This window comes from Amaranthus tricolor, chromosome 14 (genome assembly GCF_026212465.1).
Source record: "Amaranthus tricolor cultivar Red isolate AtriRed21 chromosome 14, ASM2621246v1, whole genome shotgun sequence".
Lineage (NCBI taxonomy): Eukaryota > Viridiplantae > Streptophyta > Magnoliopsida > Caryophyllales > Amaranthaceae > Amaranthus > Amaranthus tricolor.
Window position 1 is genome coordinate 10,683,642 of NC_080060.1, and position 19,115 is coordinate 10,702,756.

Here is a 19,115-nt window from a genome sequence, read left to right on the forward strand (position 1 = left end):
TAACTACTCTCTAATCAACATCACAACTAACAAAACTATTAACAACAAATAAAACCATTCTAGCCACTAATAACTTAAAAATGAACAAGACTAAAGAAAATCATCAAGAAAAAAATGAGTAGTAACATATTTTAAATAATATTAACAAATAAACAAAATAAAACTAATAATAAATGAGTTTAGAATTTACCCACAATATATGGGCAAATTGAAGAGTACATAACAAAAACCAATAAAAATCAATCACGAATGCTTCATGAAAATGGCTTGAAACTCCAAATCAATATCAACAAAAGATAGAAATAACAGTCTAACCAAATAAACCATAAAAATAAATTCTTAATGAAAGAAATTAAATTTAGCTTAAGAAAAATTAAGAAAATAAAACTAGGGTTTATAAGAATAAAAAGGAAGAAGAGGAAAAAGAAGAACAAAACGCTACGGCCCTATTCTGTTTGTTACCAATTGATTGTTCTCGAAAAATCAGTTCTTAATGGCTTCATTTCTGAAATTGGGCCTGGGAAGTATAGAATATAGGAAGCCTGCGCGTAGATGCATTATTAGAATTGAGGAGCTCAATTGACAGAGGCTGCTTGCACGCGTTCTGCAGGTCTTGTGTTCGAAGTTTGACTCCTAGCTTTGTTCGAGTTTGACTCCTTTTTCATCTCTTGCCCTTATTTCTTCCTCGGTTTTCATCCATTCTTCCTCAAAACCTCTAGGGGATTAGGAAGAATCGTCCCTAACATCCCTTTGCTCGAAAAAAGGTGAAAACCTACAAAACACGAACAAACACATGCTTCCATCGAAAAAGGATGTAAATCCAAAAAAAAGAATTTAAATGTAACAAAAACCGCAGAGAAACATAATAAATATCACGCATAAAAGGAATCAAAAAAGAATTTTTCAGCCACCACCCAACTAAAGCTCCAAAGGGCCAGAGACAAGGAAAGGAGGAGCCCACAACCTTGCAGCCACAATAACAGCAAGTAATACAACCTCCACTAATATGCAAAGACTCCCCCTGTCATTATTATTATTATTATTATTATTATTATTATTATTAGGATCAATTACTAACTACAGCCTTGAAGTTTAGTCGTTTTAGAATAAACAATCTTGAAGTTTTTTTTTTTTTTTACAAATAACAGCCTTCAAATTACCAAACATAACATCGATATAGCCACTTGATCTGCTAAATGACCTTTGACCATGCTAATGACATTTGACTTTCAATTAAATTCATTAATCTAATCTAATTACTCAACTACCCCCAATTAAATCTTTCTTTGCCAACCTTTCTCTACATCTCCCCAATCACTACCATTCTCTCACCACCACCACCACCACCACCACCACCACCACCACCACCACCACCACCACCACCACCACCACCACCACCACCACCAATCTCCTAGTTAATCTCCTAATAGGAGGAGGGCATTCATCGTCGTGAGACTATATATCTCCATACTTCCACATCTTATTTCGGCTTTTCTTCGCCTCCTTTTGGAATTCTTCTAGGTTCTTAATGGCGGACTTCCTTTCTTTGGTTTCCCTTTTTTTTTTTTTTTTTTTTTTTTTTTTTTTTTTTTTTCTAATCTAGCAAGTCCAGCCTACCACATTTCAAAAAAAAAAAAAAAAAAAAAAAAAAAAAAAATCAATTTCTGAAGAATCTTTCCTTAGCAAATTTATATGGGTGAAACAGGCAAGGATATGACAAAAAGCCAGAAAAGATGAATTCTCAACATCAAAATTTGGTGATTCATTTCACTCTCCTTTTTTTAGAAATTGCCCAAAGTCCATTTCTTCTGGGCTTCTAATTTGTGTGAAGCAGTAAGTCAATCTTCTAAACAGCACTTTGTTCTTAACAAACAAGACATTAAGAACCGGTTTTTAATTATACCTTATTTTCTCAAACACAGGAGAAGGTGCCTAAGAAGCCCAAGAGAGTTATAGTTTTGGCGGAGAGCAATTCAATTATGCTTGAATCTCGTCTTTTTGGTTCATCACAAGGAATCCAATCAAATTAGAATAAGTCAAATTACATTAAGACCTAAAAATCCTGATTACAAACAATATTCTCCTCTATATCAACAAGTCTTAACACCAGCAATAAAAAAAATAATGCCAGCAAAAACGAATCACATATCCATAGGCGTGGGAAAAAGGAAAAAAGCGTGGATGACCTCCAAGGAATAACCAACTTAAGATGGCAAAGACGATTCATTAGAATAAACACAATCAGTTCCTCACTACACAATTATGCTAAGCAAGCACATAGGAAACTGAAAACGAAAGCCAAAATCTTATTCAGTGTTCCAAAGACTCTGACAGAAAAACTCATTATACATCGCTAAATAAATCTCTCCTTGTATTTCTCGATGGTTATCAAATGAATAGAGATTACATTATAGGATTCTATCCTGAAGATCAGTTATCAATGATGATGCCAGGGTACCCAGCTTCTTCCCTGTTTCGCCTGCAATATTCTTTAACGACGATAAATCTTGCTGTGCCTGTCAGCATTTGCAATGAGATTATATACCATTTCAAAGCTAAAGCTTCTCAAAGCCAAACAAACTAAATATTAAGAAGTTTGGTACTTAGTTGGGGGAAAGAGTGATTCCCCCTGCAGCTTCGCAACAGAAAGTAATACGAGAGAAGTGCAAACATGAATACATTCTGAAGCTTTAAGATCTATAAAATGAAAAAAAAGGAAAGCAAAGCAAAGAAAATACAATCGACATCAATATAAATATGCAACACATCAAATGTTAGGTAGTCAGCACCTGAAATGATAAGCGGTTGATAAGATCACTTGCAGATATATCAAGATTAGCATCAGAATCGTGTCCAAAAAGATCAGCACTAGAAATGGCACTTGATCCCTGTGAAACAAAATATAGTTGGTTTCAATGAGAGATAGTCACAGATATCAAAGTAAAAGATGGTTCAGCACAAAAAAGTTTCATGGAGGCAATCAACACAAAGCAGAGAGCATTTACATTGAAAGAAAACAGTTGAAATGAACTTTTATTCCAACATGGTAACATACTGATTTTGTAAAAGGGTGGCATGCCATTAAATACAGAACAAGATTAGCAATAACGACAAAATTCCAAAGAATAATGAACAATGTTTGTTATGATATCAAAAAACAACCATCACAATTCACAATTCCACACTATACCAATCGTTATCAGCTTAAAATGCAGTGCGGAAGAGAGGTTGAAACACACAAGGATCAAGGAATACTTAATTAAATAAAACAGTCCCCAAAACTCATCTTCATCCCGTTTAAGTTTTAGACCAAAAATCAAATTTAAGATTTTTCATGCTAGTAAAATCAGAAGGAAGAACAAAACTATGATGAGTTGTTAGCCGTAGTTAATCAACATAGTTGGTTCAAATACGCGAGAGCCGTGAACAAGGAAGGTGACACCCTTTCACAGAATAAATAAGTTGTCATCATCGCGATGCTTCGGCACATTGATCAGACTTCTTTTCTTCTATTAAAGCATTTAAACAAACACGAATACCTCACCAGTCCCACTACAAGGACGTAGCCAAGATTTTGAATTAGAGAGGGCTTAATAGCCGATACACTATAAAAATTGATCCCAAATTTTCGAGATTAAAGCATTGACATTGTTATTGTGAACTTGTGAATTGTGATTGACATAGTAGCAAAATAAATGTATGAAAACAAAATAAAACAAAAGATGAGAAAATTTTATAATTGTGAACTTGAAAAGTTGGGAGTACAGTTGTGCAATCAGCCTCCGGGGAGGGCTCATATGGAAACGGGCCAAATTGGGTAGAGTCTCGTAATAAAATAAAATATGAGTTGGGCCCAACTCAGCGGCCCATTTATAGTTTTTGTTCTCTCAAATTTGCATCCAATGATCCAAATATACTTTAAGAATTCTGCTCATTGCTATTGTCAGGATGGAACCAATTTCAACAATATGCAAGCAACAGAGTAGAGTAGATATTGTTCAAGTGGACAGAGGTACAGAAAGTTGACACCGATCTAAATGTAGTAAAGTGGACAGACTCGAGTATGACCTTTTTAGATTTCAGTTTCAACACGGAAGCAGATACAAGCTTACTTGCTTCATATCTTCATTATTTATTTAAAGCCCGACCTTTTTAAAACCCGCAAATTGGAGGGCAACATTAGGTTTTCTAATGGCCCCCATCACGTTGCACCAGGTTTAGGTGGGAGGATGTGGAGATATCAATAAGCGTTGCGTGAGTGTCTTTTAAGACAAAATTTTTGTTCAAAAAATAATCTTAAAAAAATATGACCAAAAATAAAATTTGTAGCTAGCATGAAGATTAGCTCAAGTTCCAAATCTACTACTTGGATCACTAGGCACACTCTATCATCTAAACTCTTTGGTCACCAACAAACTCTTTACAACTCCCTCACATTCACAGCTATCAGAAGCACCAACTCTTGGCCATTGTCTTTATAATTCTCTCTACGCCAATTTGCATTTATCACCCCCATCCCGATAATAAACAGTAAACACCAATCTGATCACAATCTTCATTGATTGAATCCATAAAAATATAAACCAACAAAGATAACACCTAAAACCACCTTCTTCAAAGTAAATTCTATAAATATACAAGGCTGCCAGTGAGTTTTCTTAAAAAATCCAAGTCGTTTCTTTTCCAAAAGCGATTTTGTTAATACAAGGTAGAGAAGGTGAAAGTGAGCAGGCAGACAATTTGGGGTGATTCTGCATGTGGAAAGCAGAGCCAGTAACTGCTATAGTCCTGGGCTAAGGACAAGTGACAAATTGGGGCTCACTCGCGGGAGTAGATACTGGATGTGTGCTTGTGTGACGACCGAAGAGTTGGAGTGGAAGTTTATATGGGGAAAATCAAACAAAAAATTAGCAAAAAAGATTGTGCCATCCTGTTAGGAAGGGGAAAAAATGGTCTTTCAAAACTCAAAAACATCACAGGAAGCAATGAGATTAAAGATAATATCCTTTTCAGAAGGCACCCAAAACAAAGAATCATATCATGTCAGTGACTTCTAATATGAATCCAAAATTTGAACAAATGCTCAAAGTAGCAAACAATACCAAAAGATCATCTCTATAAGCATCAATACCACACAAACTCGGATAGCCAATGCACTTATGCATACGAGAGCACATACGAGAACATGCAAATAATATAGTTTCACCCACACACAGAAAGAAACCATAGTCACTCCAGCTTAAAGAAGCTTAACTAAAGCAGACCCGTTTATGGTGGAAAATGCTATAGCTAGCAGAGCTGAAAGCCAAATCCAGCTACAATCTGAGATGGCATAAAGGGCGAAAAATTGACACACAATACAAAAGTAATGAATGAGAAAATCAATAATATAACTTATCAAACAACTATCACACAAACAATCATATCATACAAAAAAAAACTAAATACAAAAGCACTCACAGAAAATTTCGACAAGGATGCCCGGGCATCCACGTCACCGGCTCTAGTCTGGTCTCCAAAGTATTGAGAAGAGGAAATTGATTTAGCATTTGAGAACTTTTTCCTGGCCTCGTCAGTTTCTTCTACCTGTTATTACACAATCAAATAACATGTCAAAATCTGCAATTATATATTGTTTTGATCATATTTATCACATCATAGCATAATGGACAGAAAACAGACACGTAACGGATTCTTTCCGCAAAGGCATAAGACAAGTCACACAAACAGAGAAACAACTTCACCAATTAATATAAAACTTGTTCCACAGAAACCCCCTCAACATTTTAAAGATAACAAATAGAAGGAAAGTAAAATTCCAAGTGGTTGTAATGAAAGCACTAATTGTGCCTTTTAGTCCCCCTAAACATAAATGAAAAGTTATTTAAGGGTTTAAAGACAATTCAGGAGCACAGGGACGCAGGGTATGAATTTAAATCTTTTTTTCTGAAAAAGTAGTTGTCAAAACTACAATCATATCATTAGGTATCACATAACTGTATATTTTATTTTTTTTAAATATATTTGCCACACTTTTCAGCATATTGTCACAATCTTCAGTGGCCAATAGTATGGTCACTTCAATAATCAATGGCCCCAACAAAAATCTCTTTCCTGATAGTTCATATTTACAACTCAATACCACACCAACGTTATTACTTGTATCTATTTCTCAAGAGTCAGCTTTTATTGACACAACTGCATATTCGAATCTATTTCTTGATTTTTTAACAGCACTACTAGCTTAGGTTAAAGCATTGCACAACGAGATCTTCAGACATCCTCCTTAATGAAGCTTTCTTTCAGTAGCTAGTTAAAGAAAGGCAAAGAACTATAGATAAGGGTGGCAAACCGCAAAAGGTACACGATATGACACTACAGTGACCATACTAATTGTAAACTTGCATTGGAAGTGGGAAGTACAGGACGCATGGACAAGGAAAATGAGTTGGACCTAGGGTTAGCAGAACAGTCAACAATCATTTCACAAGCTCAATTCTCTTTAAAAAGAAGATCACAACTCTAGTGAAGTATGTTTTATTTAAAATTGAGTAATGAACCTAGCCATTCAATGTATAATAGAACAAATTGATTCAATAGTCATATTTGCTATCTTATTAACAAAATTTTCACATGATCACTTCCTAATGTGCTGATGAGTTTTGCATACAAAGACATTGGGTTGTGTTTATGTTTGCATAATAATGTATATAGGAAACAACCTCATCAATAAGAACACACCTTACAACGTATACAAGGCATTTTTTTCCTTATTGTGCACTGGGTTGCTATTAAGTTCACTATCCTTTGCTATATGTAATATAGCCCACTAAATATACAGAAACTTCCAGATGTCAGACACGAATCCAGACTAATAATAACTTTAGCTTTCTTAATTCCAGATTTTGACTATCTTACCGGTGCTTTTGATGGATTTGAGCTTCCTTTTTTGTTGAAACCACTTTCCATACCAAAGTCCGAAAAGAAGTTTGACGTCTTGGGTGGTGCAACATGGCTAATTACATGAGAACCTTCAGAGCTTTTAGCTGATATATTACTGTTTTCAACATATTCGAAGCGAGATGGAAAAACTGATCCAATTGGAAGAGGATTAGTACTTGTGGCAGCAACAGAAGCAGGAGGCTCCTCTGGTTTCTGTTCATAAAGATCCTCATTTGGCTGCCAATATACATTGTTTGTGTGTCAGTTCATGTCTATATATTATGCATAAAACAATAAGCTGCAAAAAGAATCAACTGTTGACTTCACATATTATCCCTGTCAACAATAGAACAAAAACAGATGTCTGAATAAGTAGCAACAATGATTGAATTAGACCTTTTTTGTGAGCTTTCTGGCACCGAGTCCTCCACTCTTCCCCACTTTCTTCGCTCCAAGAGGTTTTTTGACAGAAGAAATAATAATAGAATGAGCTCTTGGAGAAGCAGGTAATTCAGGTGTTTCCTTCTTTTCTGTGATACTTTCTTTTCGAACTTCACTAATGTTGGCATCAAAGAATCCGTTAGGTTCCTGTGCTGACTGTGAAGCCACTGGTGAAGAAGGTAAGCCAGAATCTTCAGCAGCACTTTTAGCAACTTCTTTTGCCAGAATCTGTCTGTATAAATCAGCAGCTCTTGATGTATATTTGGCTTCAATCTTGCCTCCATCAGTCCAGCCATGCTGCTTAAAAAAGGTATGACCACGGTTGTTTCCCCCAAAGTACATCATCTTTAACTGTTCAGGTGACCATGAATCCAAGTTTGTAGACCTTTAAGAAAGAGAAATTGCCACATTCAGCCTAGGGACTTGAAAAGTAGAGTATGAGGAACATATGGGCATGGAAGCTTCAAAATGTAGCAGGAAATGCCACATGGTCATCCATTTAATAACCACATTAGCAAGACCTCAAATGTCAATCCCAAACACTTCAGAGCTAATACATAAAACATCATAGCATTCTGAAGAAATCAATTCCTTCTGTTCAGAAATATCCATTACATCCTCAATCCTCTTATAAACAAAGCCAATGGCCAATGCTATGCACGGTTTTAAGCCTTAAGGTAAAATACATTCATTGATTCATATACCAAATAGAAAACAAATTATCATTCAAATTTGTAAGTAAAGGTTCTGTAAAGGATAATGCTCTATTAATTTCTCTCATTACGAAGATCTATACACTATTTTAAATAGGTGAGTTTATAAGGTAGTATATCATAGTCTTGGTCTTAAGAGGTGCGAGAAGCACCAAGGCGCAAAAGGTCTTTTTTTGAGGCGCGAGGCGCAAAGCAAAGGTGTGGGCTTTTTTAGCGAGACGCACAATTTCTATAAAAGCTCCAAAATCAATTTTAATAGAAATTGTGTTTTTAACAAACAAAACAATCATGTTTACGTCTCTACCAAAATATTAACACAAAAGGTTCGCAATCATTTTGCACTTACAATAAATGGTTAAGATTTCCTCCCCCGTTTTCAAAAACCACTCTAAGTGTAAAATGCGTGTACGACAAGTATCAATATCAACTTTTTCCTTAATCTTATTTCATATAAGATGAAAATAAAAGTTCATGACATAATTTGCAATGTAAAGGAATTTTCTTACAAATCCAACCCAAATTACAAGAAATTATTGCAGTGTTAAATAGTTTCATGATACATTTTGTTATAAACTATGTAAATAACACATTAAAAATAAATATAAACAGACTGTGAAGATATTAATTGACTCACTGTATTACTATATTTAACGTTCTTTAATAATTTCTTCACTGTATTCCTATATTCATAAAAGGCTAATATGTCGTACTCCATGATTCATAAAAGTGCTACTTTCTTCAAGCCAAAGTTCCAACTGAATAGTGATGTGACTTCCACAGGCTCTCTTGACAATGCCTTGTACATCTAAATTTACTACACAAAAGGTGTTTGTAAATGTGCAATACCCTAAAAATTGTTATTGCCTATATACAATAGCAACTAAGAAATCCCATCAAGGATTATTGAAGAGAGATTGGATGTACACAATCTTGGAAATTACAAAAGGACTTTTACAAATAAGCATTGGCTACAAACATTTTAAGCAATTTCACACAAATAAAAAATGCACATAATGCTAATTACTATAATTCACCATACTTTAAAGTTCAAACCATTACAATGCCAACAATATCAAAATCTTAATCCCAAAAGATTGGGTTGGCTAATACTCCAAAACCAAAGAACTATAAATTTGCGACGCCATCAAAACTTGCTTTTACCTAGCACTTATTTTATTTTTTGATATCTAAGTTTGATTCAGAGTTTCAAATTATCTTTGCCAATAGGATGGGGGTATATTTAAGAAACCAATTGCAAACGTTTAGAAAGAAAGAAAATAAATTGGATATTCTCAAGCTTAAACATGAATTGAACACCATACTCCTAGAATATCCCATTGTTAGACACCATGCGTCCATGCAATACAGCGATACAAATAATAATATATTTCCCCTTTATGATAAATAAGTTAAGGACTTCCTTAAAAGAAGCCTCACATATCCCAATGTTTTCTTTAGAGAATAATGAAGGGAGTAAAGATCACTTTCTCAAGCCAAACTGCTTCTTCTGACATCATCAATCAATAAACAAAACCCATTATTTGTTTACACTTTCTCAAATGAAACATTATACCAGGGATAGAAATAACACCCTCTCGACCCCTAGAATCCTAAATAACCACTTCCGTATTTGATATACTAAACTAGTGAATTCATGCTAAAAACCTAAGTAACTCAACTCAGAATTTCATACTCATGGATCAAAGTTTTGGATTTGACAATATTATGATATTTAGATCCCAAATTAAGTGTCGAAGTGTTGTATTTATGTTTTGAGTGTAGAAGATTTGACACAGGTACTTGAAACTATAATAATTGGTCCAAGTAACGTAGCTAAAGACAATATCTCCAACCAAGTTTTTGTACCAAAATGTGCTTCCAAGGTTGTCTAAACTGACCAACCAAATCAAATTTAGGGGAAGCTTAACACTGATATTCATCACGATTGCAACAACAGGTCACAGTGATACAACAAGGAGCTGACGTATTACAAAATATCAGTGATCACATTGCAAAAAAGTGGTTTTTGTCGCGATTGCAATAAAGGTCATGATGATACAAATTAGCGGGTCATGTATTACAAAATATCAACAGCCATAGTGCAAAAGTGTGATTACGGTCAGGATCGTAGTAATGAAGCCGTGATGAGATAACAGGAGTAATGCGGTAATTTAATGTCATATATCGTCTGAAAAATGAGATATCCTTCAAAACATCCCAAAAGGCAATGATTATTAATTTTATGACGTGGGATATCCTTATTTGATTTTTTGAAAATCGTTGCAACATGACTAATGCGTGAAGCCTTATTTTTGCACTATGGCTAAAACCATAAAAAACTTTCCTTGAAACAGCCTAAAATACAATTTCATTTCCTAGATGATGTAAGTACTTTCCATTTGATTTGAAATAATAAATGCAATTAAACCAATACAGTATTAAAGTATAAAATGTAAGCCTCAAAGAGGTTCAACAATGAAAAACAAAATGAAAATCAAAGCAAAAGATGAACACAAGTGTTTATGAGGTATCTTAGATACCTCCCCCTCAAATAGAGTTTATTAGATTGAATTCAACAATTACAATGTAATGAACCTCCCCTTATCTTGAGACCAATCTCTCAAGATCACAAATATTAAAGCAAAGTAAAAACACTCTCAAGTTTCTAACAATGCAATAACCTACTCTCAATATGTGTGTTTGTAGTGATTTTTGTTCTATGAATGATGTATCCTTTTATAAAGGAAGAATATATCATTCTAGAACCACATCATTACTCACCATAAAGTCACATTTACATCACACAAATAACTATGACAATAAACATAGCAATAAACATGACATAACCAAAGGAATACAATGCCCATCAATGCAAACCATAGCTCAAAAGTTCCAAAACAACATCCTAAGCAAAGTGCTCATTCAAGGCACTAAAGTGCTCGAACAAGCACTTTCATCAGAACCCACTGGAAGTTGTTGAACAATGTGCTCGAACGAGCACTGGATGTGCTCGAACGAGCATCCCCATCTGACACCTTCTGTTTGCTATTTTTGTGTTGCCTCGAGCGAGCAATATTCATACCATGCCTTGCCTCGTTCAAGGCATGGTTTCCACCTTTAGTGAAGCCTCATTTGCTTCATGTTAAGCACCTCATCGATCATTCCAAACCTTAATCCAACACAACTCGACACATCTTCACCATCCTCCTCCAATGTACATGATAAAGCATACTCGATAGTATGATTAAAGTTAACGTCATATTTATGAATATTGGCACTTACTTTAACGATCTCCCGCTCAAGTCCAACATTCTTATCATCCCAAAAGTAAGTCTCTTTGACCCAAACACAACACCATTTTCACTTTTGTGGCTTAGGCTATCACAACCAACTTGTAACTCATACAAGTTCCTCTTACTCTTTAGTCCCTTAATGAGAAACATGCTCCCTCTAATGACCTTCAAAACCTCTCCATTTGCTTTGAAAGTGCATCCCTACTCTCAAGTCTACCCAATAAAATAATGTTCCTCTCAAACTTAGGTACATACCTTACATCACCAAGTCTTCTTTTGACACCTTCATGTGTCTCAATATCAACCTCACCAATACCTTCTACTTTCACCTTTTCATCATTTGGAAAAGTAACAAGGCCATTATCACCATAACTAAGCTTAGTAAATTTTTCTTTCTCACAACAAATGTGGAATGAGCAATCAGAGTCTACATCCCTTACTATTAACCACTCCCCCATCAACTAATAGAGCCCCATCATAGTCATCATCTCCAACAAAGCCTAGAGCGGCACTCCCACTATTCTCATTCTCATTTCTCCCACTATCCCTTAAGCTTTTCATTCTCTTACGGTCCTCTTTAAATTCCTTGCACATCATTTTTATGTGCCCCTTCTTACAATAGTAACACTCTTTGTCACTAAGGTCACCCCTCCCATGAGACTTACCCCTTCCTTGATATCCCTTGTCCTTGGTTCCCCCCTATTAGAACCCTCACTAAACAAGCCATCCCCATAAATCTTTTTTTCTTCCCCCTCTCTTCTCACCATGAAGCTATCATTCTCTCTCAACACTGCCAATGCTTGATCAAGAGTAATAGAGTCCCTACCTATGAGCAATGTTTGGACTATATTTCTATAGTCCTTGGGAAGTGAAGCCAATAAGAGTAAGGCTTGCTCCTCATCCATCAATTTTTCATCCGCATTTAACAATTGGCACACCAACTTGTTAAATGTGTTAATATGGTCTTACATTATTGTATCCTCATCCTTCATGAGTTGATACAACTCCCACCTCAAGCAAAGTTTATTGATTAGGGATTTGGAAGTATACACCGTTTGTAGTTTTTCCAACAACTCACCGAGATCGGTCTCTTTCAAGTAGTGATACTTGATTTCGGGTGCAATGGCAAGCTAGATTGTGTTAACCACCTTCTTTCTCATTTGTGTCCATTTCACCTCTTCTATATTATTTGGCCTCTCCTTCAAAAGTGCATCATCGATGCCTTGTTGCACCAGATAATCTTCCACGGAGCTTTTCCATATAGCAAAGTAGATTTTTCCATCAAACAATTGAATACAAAATTTCCCTTCACTCATTGTGCTTTTCTTGTTCTTTTAACCTCACTTTCTCACCCCCAAATAGCCCAAAAAGCACTCCTGCTCTGATACCAATAGAGTTTATTAGATTGAATTCAACATTTACAATGTAATAAACCTCCCCTTATCTTGAGAACAATCTCTTAAGCTCACAAATACTAAAGTAAAGTAAGAACACTCTCAAGTTTCTAACAATGCAATAGCCTACTCTCAATATGTGTGTTTGTGGTGATTTTTGTTCTATGAATGATGTACCCTTTTATAGAGGAAGAATACATCATTCTAGAACCACATCATTACTCACCCTAAAGTCACATTTACATCACACAATTAACTATGACAATAAACATAACAATAAACATGGCATTAACCAAAGGAATACAATGCCCATCAATGCAAATCGTAGCTCAAAAGTCCCAAAACAACATCCTAGGCAAAGTGCTCGTTCATGGCACTAAGTGCTTGAACAAGCACTTTCATCAGTACCCACCGGAAGTTGCTGAACAATGTGCTCGAACGAGCACTAGATGTGCTCGAACGAGCACCCCCATCTGACACCTTCTATGTGCTATTTTTGTGTTGCCTCGAGCGAGCAATATTCATACCATGCCTTGCCTCGTTCAAGGCATGGTTTCCACCTTTAGTGAAGCCTCATTTACTTCATGTTAAGCACCTCATCAATCGTTTCAAACCTTAATCCAACAGAACTCGACACATCTTCACCATCCTCCTCCAATGTACATGATAAGGCATGCTTATGATTAAAGTTAACGTCATTGTTATGAATATTGGCACTTGCTTTAACGAAGTATTAAAGTGACCATGTTACAACCGTAACCATTACTATAAACATAACTCTAAGCATGCCTTTAGATTAATAGACACGAATCGAACTCACCCAAATATGATGATCCATTCATTTAAATGTTTCGGACTTGACTATCATGAATCTGAAGATAAAATGGCAAAAATGTACGATACCTTAAGCAGGCAATCTACAATCAAGGTACATCGAAATCACATTTAGCCTTGGTTAATATCACATCCATCCTGATCATACAATTATTGTTTACAGCCTAAAAAAACTCTGATCCCTAACAGCTCTACAACCCAAAATCCCTGAACAATTAGTTCAGACTTCAGAGTTAATAACTAGTCAAATCAACCCAAAAACTGCTTCCTCCATCCAAAGGCAAAATCTAGATCCAAAGAATCTCCTGCTCATAAGCACATTGTTTAGCAAATTAAGAAAGATCTCATCAACAATAATTTGTTTGACTTTGCTCCTCAGCCCTCACCCCTCGGTGTCACAACTCCAGCATACTTAAGTAAAAGGGGAGCATAATTTAAATCCTAATAAATCTTAAACTATGCTAGACTTACCAATTACTCGCTTTCTATTTGGTTCAAAAATTGTACATTCTCAAAAGCATCCAATCTTGACAACAGTTTCAAAAACAGTCCATAAGTTCTCCATTCCGCCTTTGAAGAGGTTATTTCACAAGATTACATATATACCAATCAAGTTACTACTAAACAACAAAATCACTCATATTTAAAAACTCAAGCTATAGAAAAAGCCCATTCATAACGGCAACTAAAAAAATAAGAAAACTTACCTGACGAAACTGATATGAACACCAAGGCTCCGATGAACCGCAGAGCAATCAATACAAAGGAAGATTCCATACGTCACTGAGGCCCAAGTAGGGTTCCTCGCATTACAATCAAAACACATCTAAAAACAAAACCTAATCAAAATTATTTACAATCCAAAAAATCGCAACAAAAAATTCAAATCAAGATCACATTGCAGCTAGTGGAAGTCCGATCTGAACCAGATCCTAACCCTAAGAAATCAAATAAAGCAACAAAAGCTGCAATTAAAAGAAATACAAACCTTATTCTCGGATTTAGCTTTGAGCTTCCGGAAAACGGCATTTTTGTCAGTGTAACTTTCAAAAGCCATTGGAGAAGGAAAATCAAAAACTCTTTCCCAAGAGGAGGAGAGAGAAAGAGAAGGGAAAGAGGGAATCGAAGACTTCTCCTCCTCAGGGGAATTTGGGAGGAAAAAGGAGAGAGAAAGTTTGAATTTTGAAAAGGATTGTTTTGATGATGCTTGACTAAAAAGGGAAAGAAGTCGATGTTCTTAAGATTTAAGGGTAGTTAGTTAGTTTAGTAAGTGTCCGATACCTTCAACTCAAGTGGATGGTGCAACAACCTGCTCCTGCGAATGCCACCATTCACCAATTTGTGCCGGTGTAGTGTTGTTTTCTTCCCTTTTTTTTTTCCACAAATTATTGTAAGAGACAGTTTTTTTGATAGATTATTTCTGATTAGATCGACTTATTATATATTTTTTAACATATTATAAGTAGACATTTAAGTTGTTGAAAATAGGCATTAAGGATACGGTAAATAAATATTAAGAATAATGTAAGCAGGAAGAATACGGTAAGTAGAGATTAATCCTTTATGGGTTGGGCTTGAGATATATCTCTCAACGGTCTCTCAAGAGACTAGCTGTTTTGTTTTTGAAAGGGTTGTTTTCTTGGATTAGTGTTATGCTTTTACATATACTCCCTACATTTTCATATGTTCTTTTTAAATAGAATTTACAAATTTTAATGTTAAACTTTGATTATGATTTCTCATCAATCTATAAGAAAAAATATATTTATGTAGGATCTTGTTAGATTGGTTTGAATCTATACTTTCTAAATATCAAATTTTTAGAATTTTTAAAGACTCATAATTTAAATTATTTGATTTTAATGTTTGCATTGGAATTTGCGAAAATAGGTGGATTAAAAGAACATTTGAAATTAGTGGGAGTATATTGTTCGCTCTCTTCGTTCCTTGAAAGGTTCTCTTAAAGAATATTTACAAAAATTAAGAAAAATATAATCTTTTAGATTGTGGATATATTATTATATTAAATAATAAATTTGATGGAAGAAAAATGGAGACCATAAACATTAAAATAATAATAAAAAAAATTAGTAGAAAAAAAATAGTGACCATAAGCAATATAAAAATGTTAAAATAAAGTTAGTAAAAAATATGTGGAGACCATAAACATTATTATAACAAAAGTATTAAAATAAGGATATACAAGATTCATTTTGTCCAAAATTTATAATTTAAATAAAATAAATTTTTATGAAAACAACAAATACAAAACTCAAAATAGAAAATGAAAAATTATTTTATGCTTTATGTTTTTTTGTACTATATCTATTTAATATAAAATAAAACAAAGCTTTGGAATCTGAATTTATTCATTGTTCGCCTTCAATTTCAGGGTTAACTCATCGATTGCATCATTAAGAACTGTAACATGTGAATCAATTAATGAGTCGTTCCCATAAGTCAATCGAGGCTATCTACAAAATTTCTCATCATTCTCAGTTGCACGATACGGAGAAACATTCATTAGTGAATAAGGTAAGGAAGGTTCATCTTGTATGCTATTTTCGTTTGAAATTGTTTTCTTACATTTTGAAAGTATGAAAGTTTTTGCATATTTTGCTGAAAACCAACAAGAGATCAGGGGACTTTGGAGGTTTTATAATTTCAACAAAGTACAATTTCTCTCTTTTGTGAAAACTAAATTCTAATTTCTATTCAACCCTTTTAGTCTTGTCAAATCAAACCATTAAATCCACCCTTCTATTTTACTTCTTCTTACATTGCAAGATTCATTTACTCAAGTTTCTTTCTCCTTTATCAATGGGTAAAAGTAAAACCCTCTTAAGCAAGGGTAGAAAAATAAGATCTAAACGTAGTTTTAAGTCAAAAGGCAAAGTTGTAGAAGATGTCTATGTTGATGAAATTGGAAGTTTAGATGTTTCACAAGCAAAAATCTTAACAGAGGACGTAGAGTGCCCTCTTGAAGCGAAATCCTTGGCAAAAGCACACCAAGATCATACCCTTGGTATGATTTACTTTTCCTCTTCGTATAAATCTGTTTTATAGATCATTTGACAGGTACCAAGTAGGGATTAATTGTATTTTAACTTAATAAGTATACCCTAACTTTTATGCAAGTTATTCCTTTGGACCTCTTCAGGAGCATACTCAGCCTAAGCCCATTCTTTTTCAATCTAATGATGGTTAAACACATTAGGAATCATTTGTTAGACCTAGCTCATTCCAGATTTACAGTTGGGCTGCCCATACGCATACAATTGTAAAGAAAATTCCGCATGAGTCGACAAATATTTTGTCATATTAGTTGTCTTGATAAATAAAATTTGATCTAGAGGGAAAGAAATAAGCTAAATAGTTAAAGTAATTGACTTGAAATTCTAGAATAAATTGAATTTTCTATATGACGTAGTTCGTCATTGTTGAAAAAGAGTGACTCGAACAAGTTGCCAGGCAGAGAGACCTCCGCGGGGCGCGGAGTGCCTGCTGATCTACTCCGCAGGGCGCGTAATACTCCGCGGGGCGCGGAATTGCTTCTAATCTCAATCTGCGGCTCGCGTAGTTTTACACGGGTCGCGTAATTGAAGTTTCTTTTCACGGGAAACGTCTTTTGGGACGGTTACCTTTATTTGTGGTCGGTTATTTGTGGTTACTTAGAGCCCAAACCGTCTTTCAAGTTGGTTTAATTATAAATACCTCACTTGTTAGCACTAGAAGATGCAATGCAAAACACAAAGTGAGGAAAACTAAGAGAGAAAAAGCTTGGAGAGCCATTGTTGTGGTTTCTCGTGTTCATCTTGTAATCTCCCGGTTTATAGTGAAAAGTTTATTCTCGGTGCCGGTGGATGTAGCTACCACGTTGATAGTGAACCACGTTAATTTCTCGGTGTGATTTTCTTTATTGTTTGTTTGAATCTTTATTGTTTCATTATTGTTTTTCGATTTTTGCTTCCGCTGTCGCACAACAATTGGCATCAAGAGCTCAGGTTTAATCCTAGGAAGAGTTTTTGAAGGAAACAATGGTAGGAGATTCTACAATAAGGATTGAAAAATTTAACGGAAAGAATAGCTTTGGGCTATGGCAGATTAAGATGAAGGCTTTATTAAAGCAGTTGCAGATTTGGCGTCCGTTGATCCCAAAGAGTGCGGCGTCTACGTCGGGATCTGGAAACGGATGGACTGATAAACAGTTAGTAGTGATGGAAGAGAAGGCTCATTCTACCATCTTACTAAGTCTTGATGATCATATCATCACGGAGGTTGTTGATCAGGAGACGGCCGCAAAATTATGGTTAAAATTGGAGTCACTATACATGACAAAATCTTTAACCAACAAATTACTACTGAAATAGCGGTTGTTTAGCCTCAGGATGCAGTCAGGTATGCCATTAAGGGATCATCTAGAAAATCTTAATTCTATTTTACTAGATTTGCGTAATTTAGAAGTTAAGATAGATGATGAGGATGCAGCGTTAATATTGCTTGTTTCTCTACCGAATAGTTATGAGAACTTTGTAGAGTCTTTTGTGGTTGGCAAAGACTCGTTGACCCTAGAAGAAGTGAAGGCAGCACTTTATACTAGGGAGTTGCGTCAAAAGGCGACAGATGATAATGAGAATTATGGTAGTGGATTAGTTGTTAGGTCAGGTAGAAATTCTAGAAAGAATAAGGGGTCTAACAATAGTAACGGTGCTAGGTCGGATACTTGTAATAGTAGAGATGGGTCTAGCAACACTAAGACCATAATATGTTATCACTGTCAGGAACCAGGACATTTTAGGTCTAAATGTCCAGAATTAAAGAACAAATCTCATGCCACAGTAGTCGAAAGTAAACAGAACAAGTGCTATGATTCGGAGGAAGATTTAGCATTGATTAGTTGTGTTGAGTCTAGTGATTTGGTTGATAGCTAGATTCTTGATTCTAGTAGTTCGTTCCATATGAGTCATCATCGGGATTGGTTTGATACTTATGAGTCTTGTTTTGGGGCTTCAGTTACGATTGCTAACGGTAATCCATGTGAAGTAGTAGGTATTGGTTCCATGAGACTTCGGACTAGTGATGGGAGAAGGGTTACTTTGACTAAGGTGAGACATGTTCCTACATTGGAGAAGAACTTGATATCGCTTGGGACCTTAGATGATTTAGGGCTCAAGGGTGAGTTTAGCAATGGGGAAGTGAGTTTCTTTAAGGGTTCAGATTTGATACTTAAGGGTGTCAAGGTGAAATCCCTGTATGTCTTTCAGGGTGTTACGCTGCCTAGTTCTGCTGTTAGTGCTTCTACTTGTCACCAGGAGATGACGATTTATGATAGGCATGGTCATATGGGTGAAAGTAGAGGGCTGGAATTGTCCATTGAGAATCATCTTACAAGTGTCAAGGATGCCTATCTTAAGGAAGACAAGCATTGTGTGTTTGGGTTTAAACACGGGTGTGAGCTTAGCATTGAAGCTCATGATCACTTGTATGGTAAGATGGTT

General features: G+C 35.3%; 1 protein-coding gene across 2 annotated transcripts; it reads right to left on the reverse strand.

The window, feature by feature from the left end:
• Window positions 1–235: 235 nt before the first annotated feature.
• LOC130799656 (probable ADP-ribosylation factor GTPase-activating protein AGD8) lies at window positions 236–14,942 on the reverse strand. Of its 2 annotated transcripts, none has more exons than XM_057662828.1 (7): window positions 14,606–14,936; window positions 14,325–14,443; window positions 7,339–7,768; window positions 6,919–7,179; window positions 5,461–5,586; window positions 2,790–2,888; window positions 236–772 (listed from the first exon to the last, which is right to left on the reverse strand). In XM_057662828.1, exons 1-7 carry the CDS (start codon window positions 14,672–14,674, stop codon window positions 740–742), a joined length of 1,137 nt encoding a protein of 378 aa, XP_057518811.1. In that variant the 5' UTR covers window positions 14,675–14,936; the 3' UTR covers window positions 236–739. The 2 variants fall into 2 exon arrangements, with proteins under 2 accessions (XP_057518811.1, XP_057518810.1); XM_057662827.1 differs by lacking the exon at window positions 236–772 and adding an exon at window positions 1,636–2,516 and having other exon boundaries at window positions 14,606–14,942.
• Window positions 14,943–19,115: the final 4,173 nt, after the last annotated feature.

Excerpts from the sequence above, each read along its gene's own strand:
- LOC130799656 (XM_057662827.1), bottom strand. The coding sequence starts at position 14,674 with ATGGCTTTTGAAAGTTACACTGACAAAAATGCCGTTTTCCGGAAGCTC. Across the intron at positions 14,444-14,605 it reads AAGCTAAATCCGAGAATAAG|ATGTGTTTTGATTGTAATGC; the intron begins GTTTGTATTTCT and ends TTTTGTTTTTAG. Across the intron at positions 7,180-7,338 it reads CCAGAAAGCTCACAAAAAAG|CCAAATGAGGATCTTTATGA; the intron begins GTCTAATTCAAT and ends GTATATTGGCAG.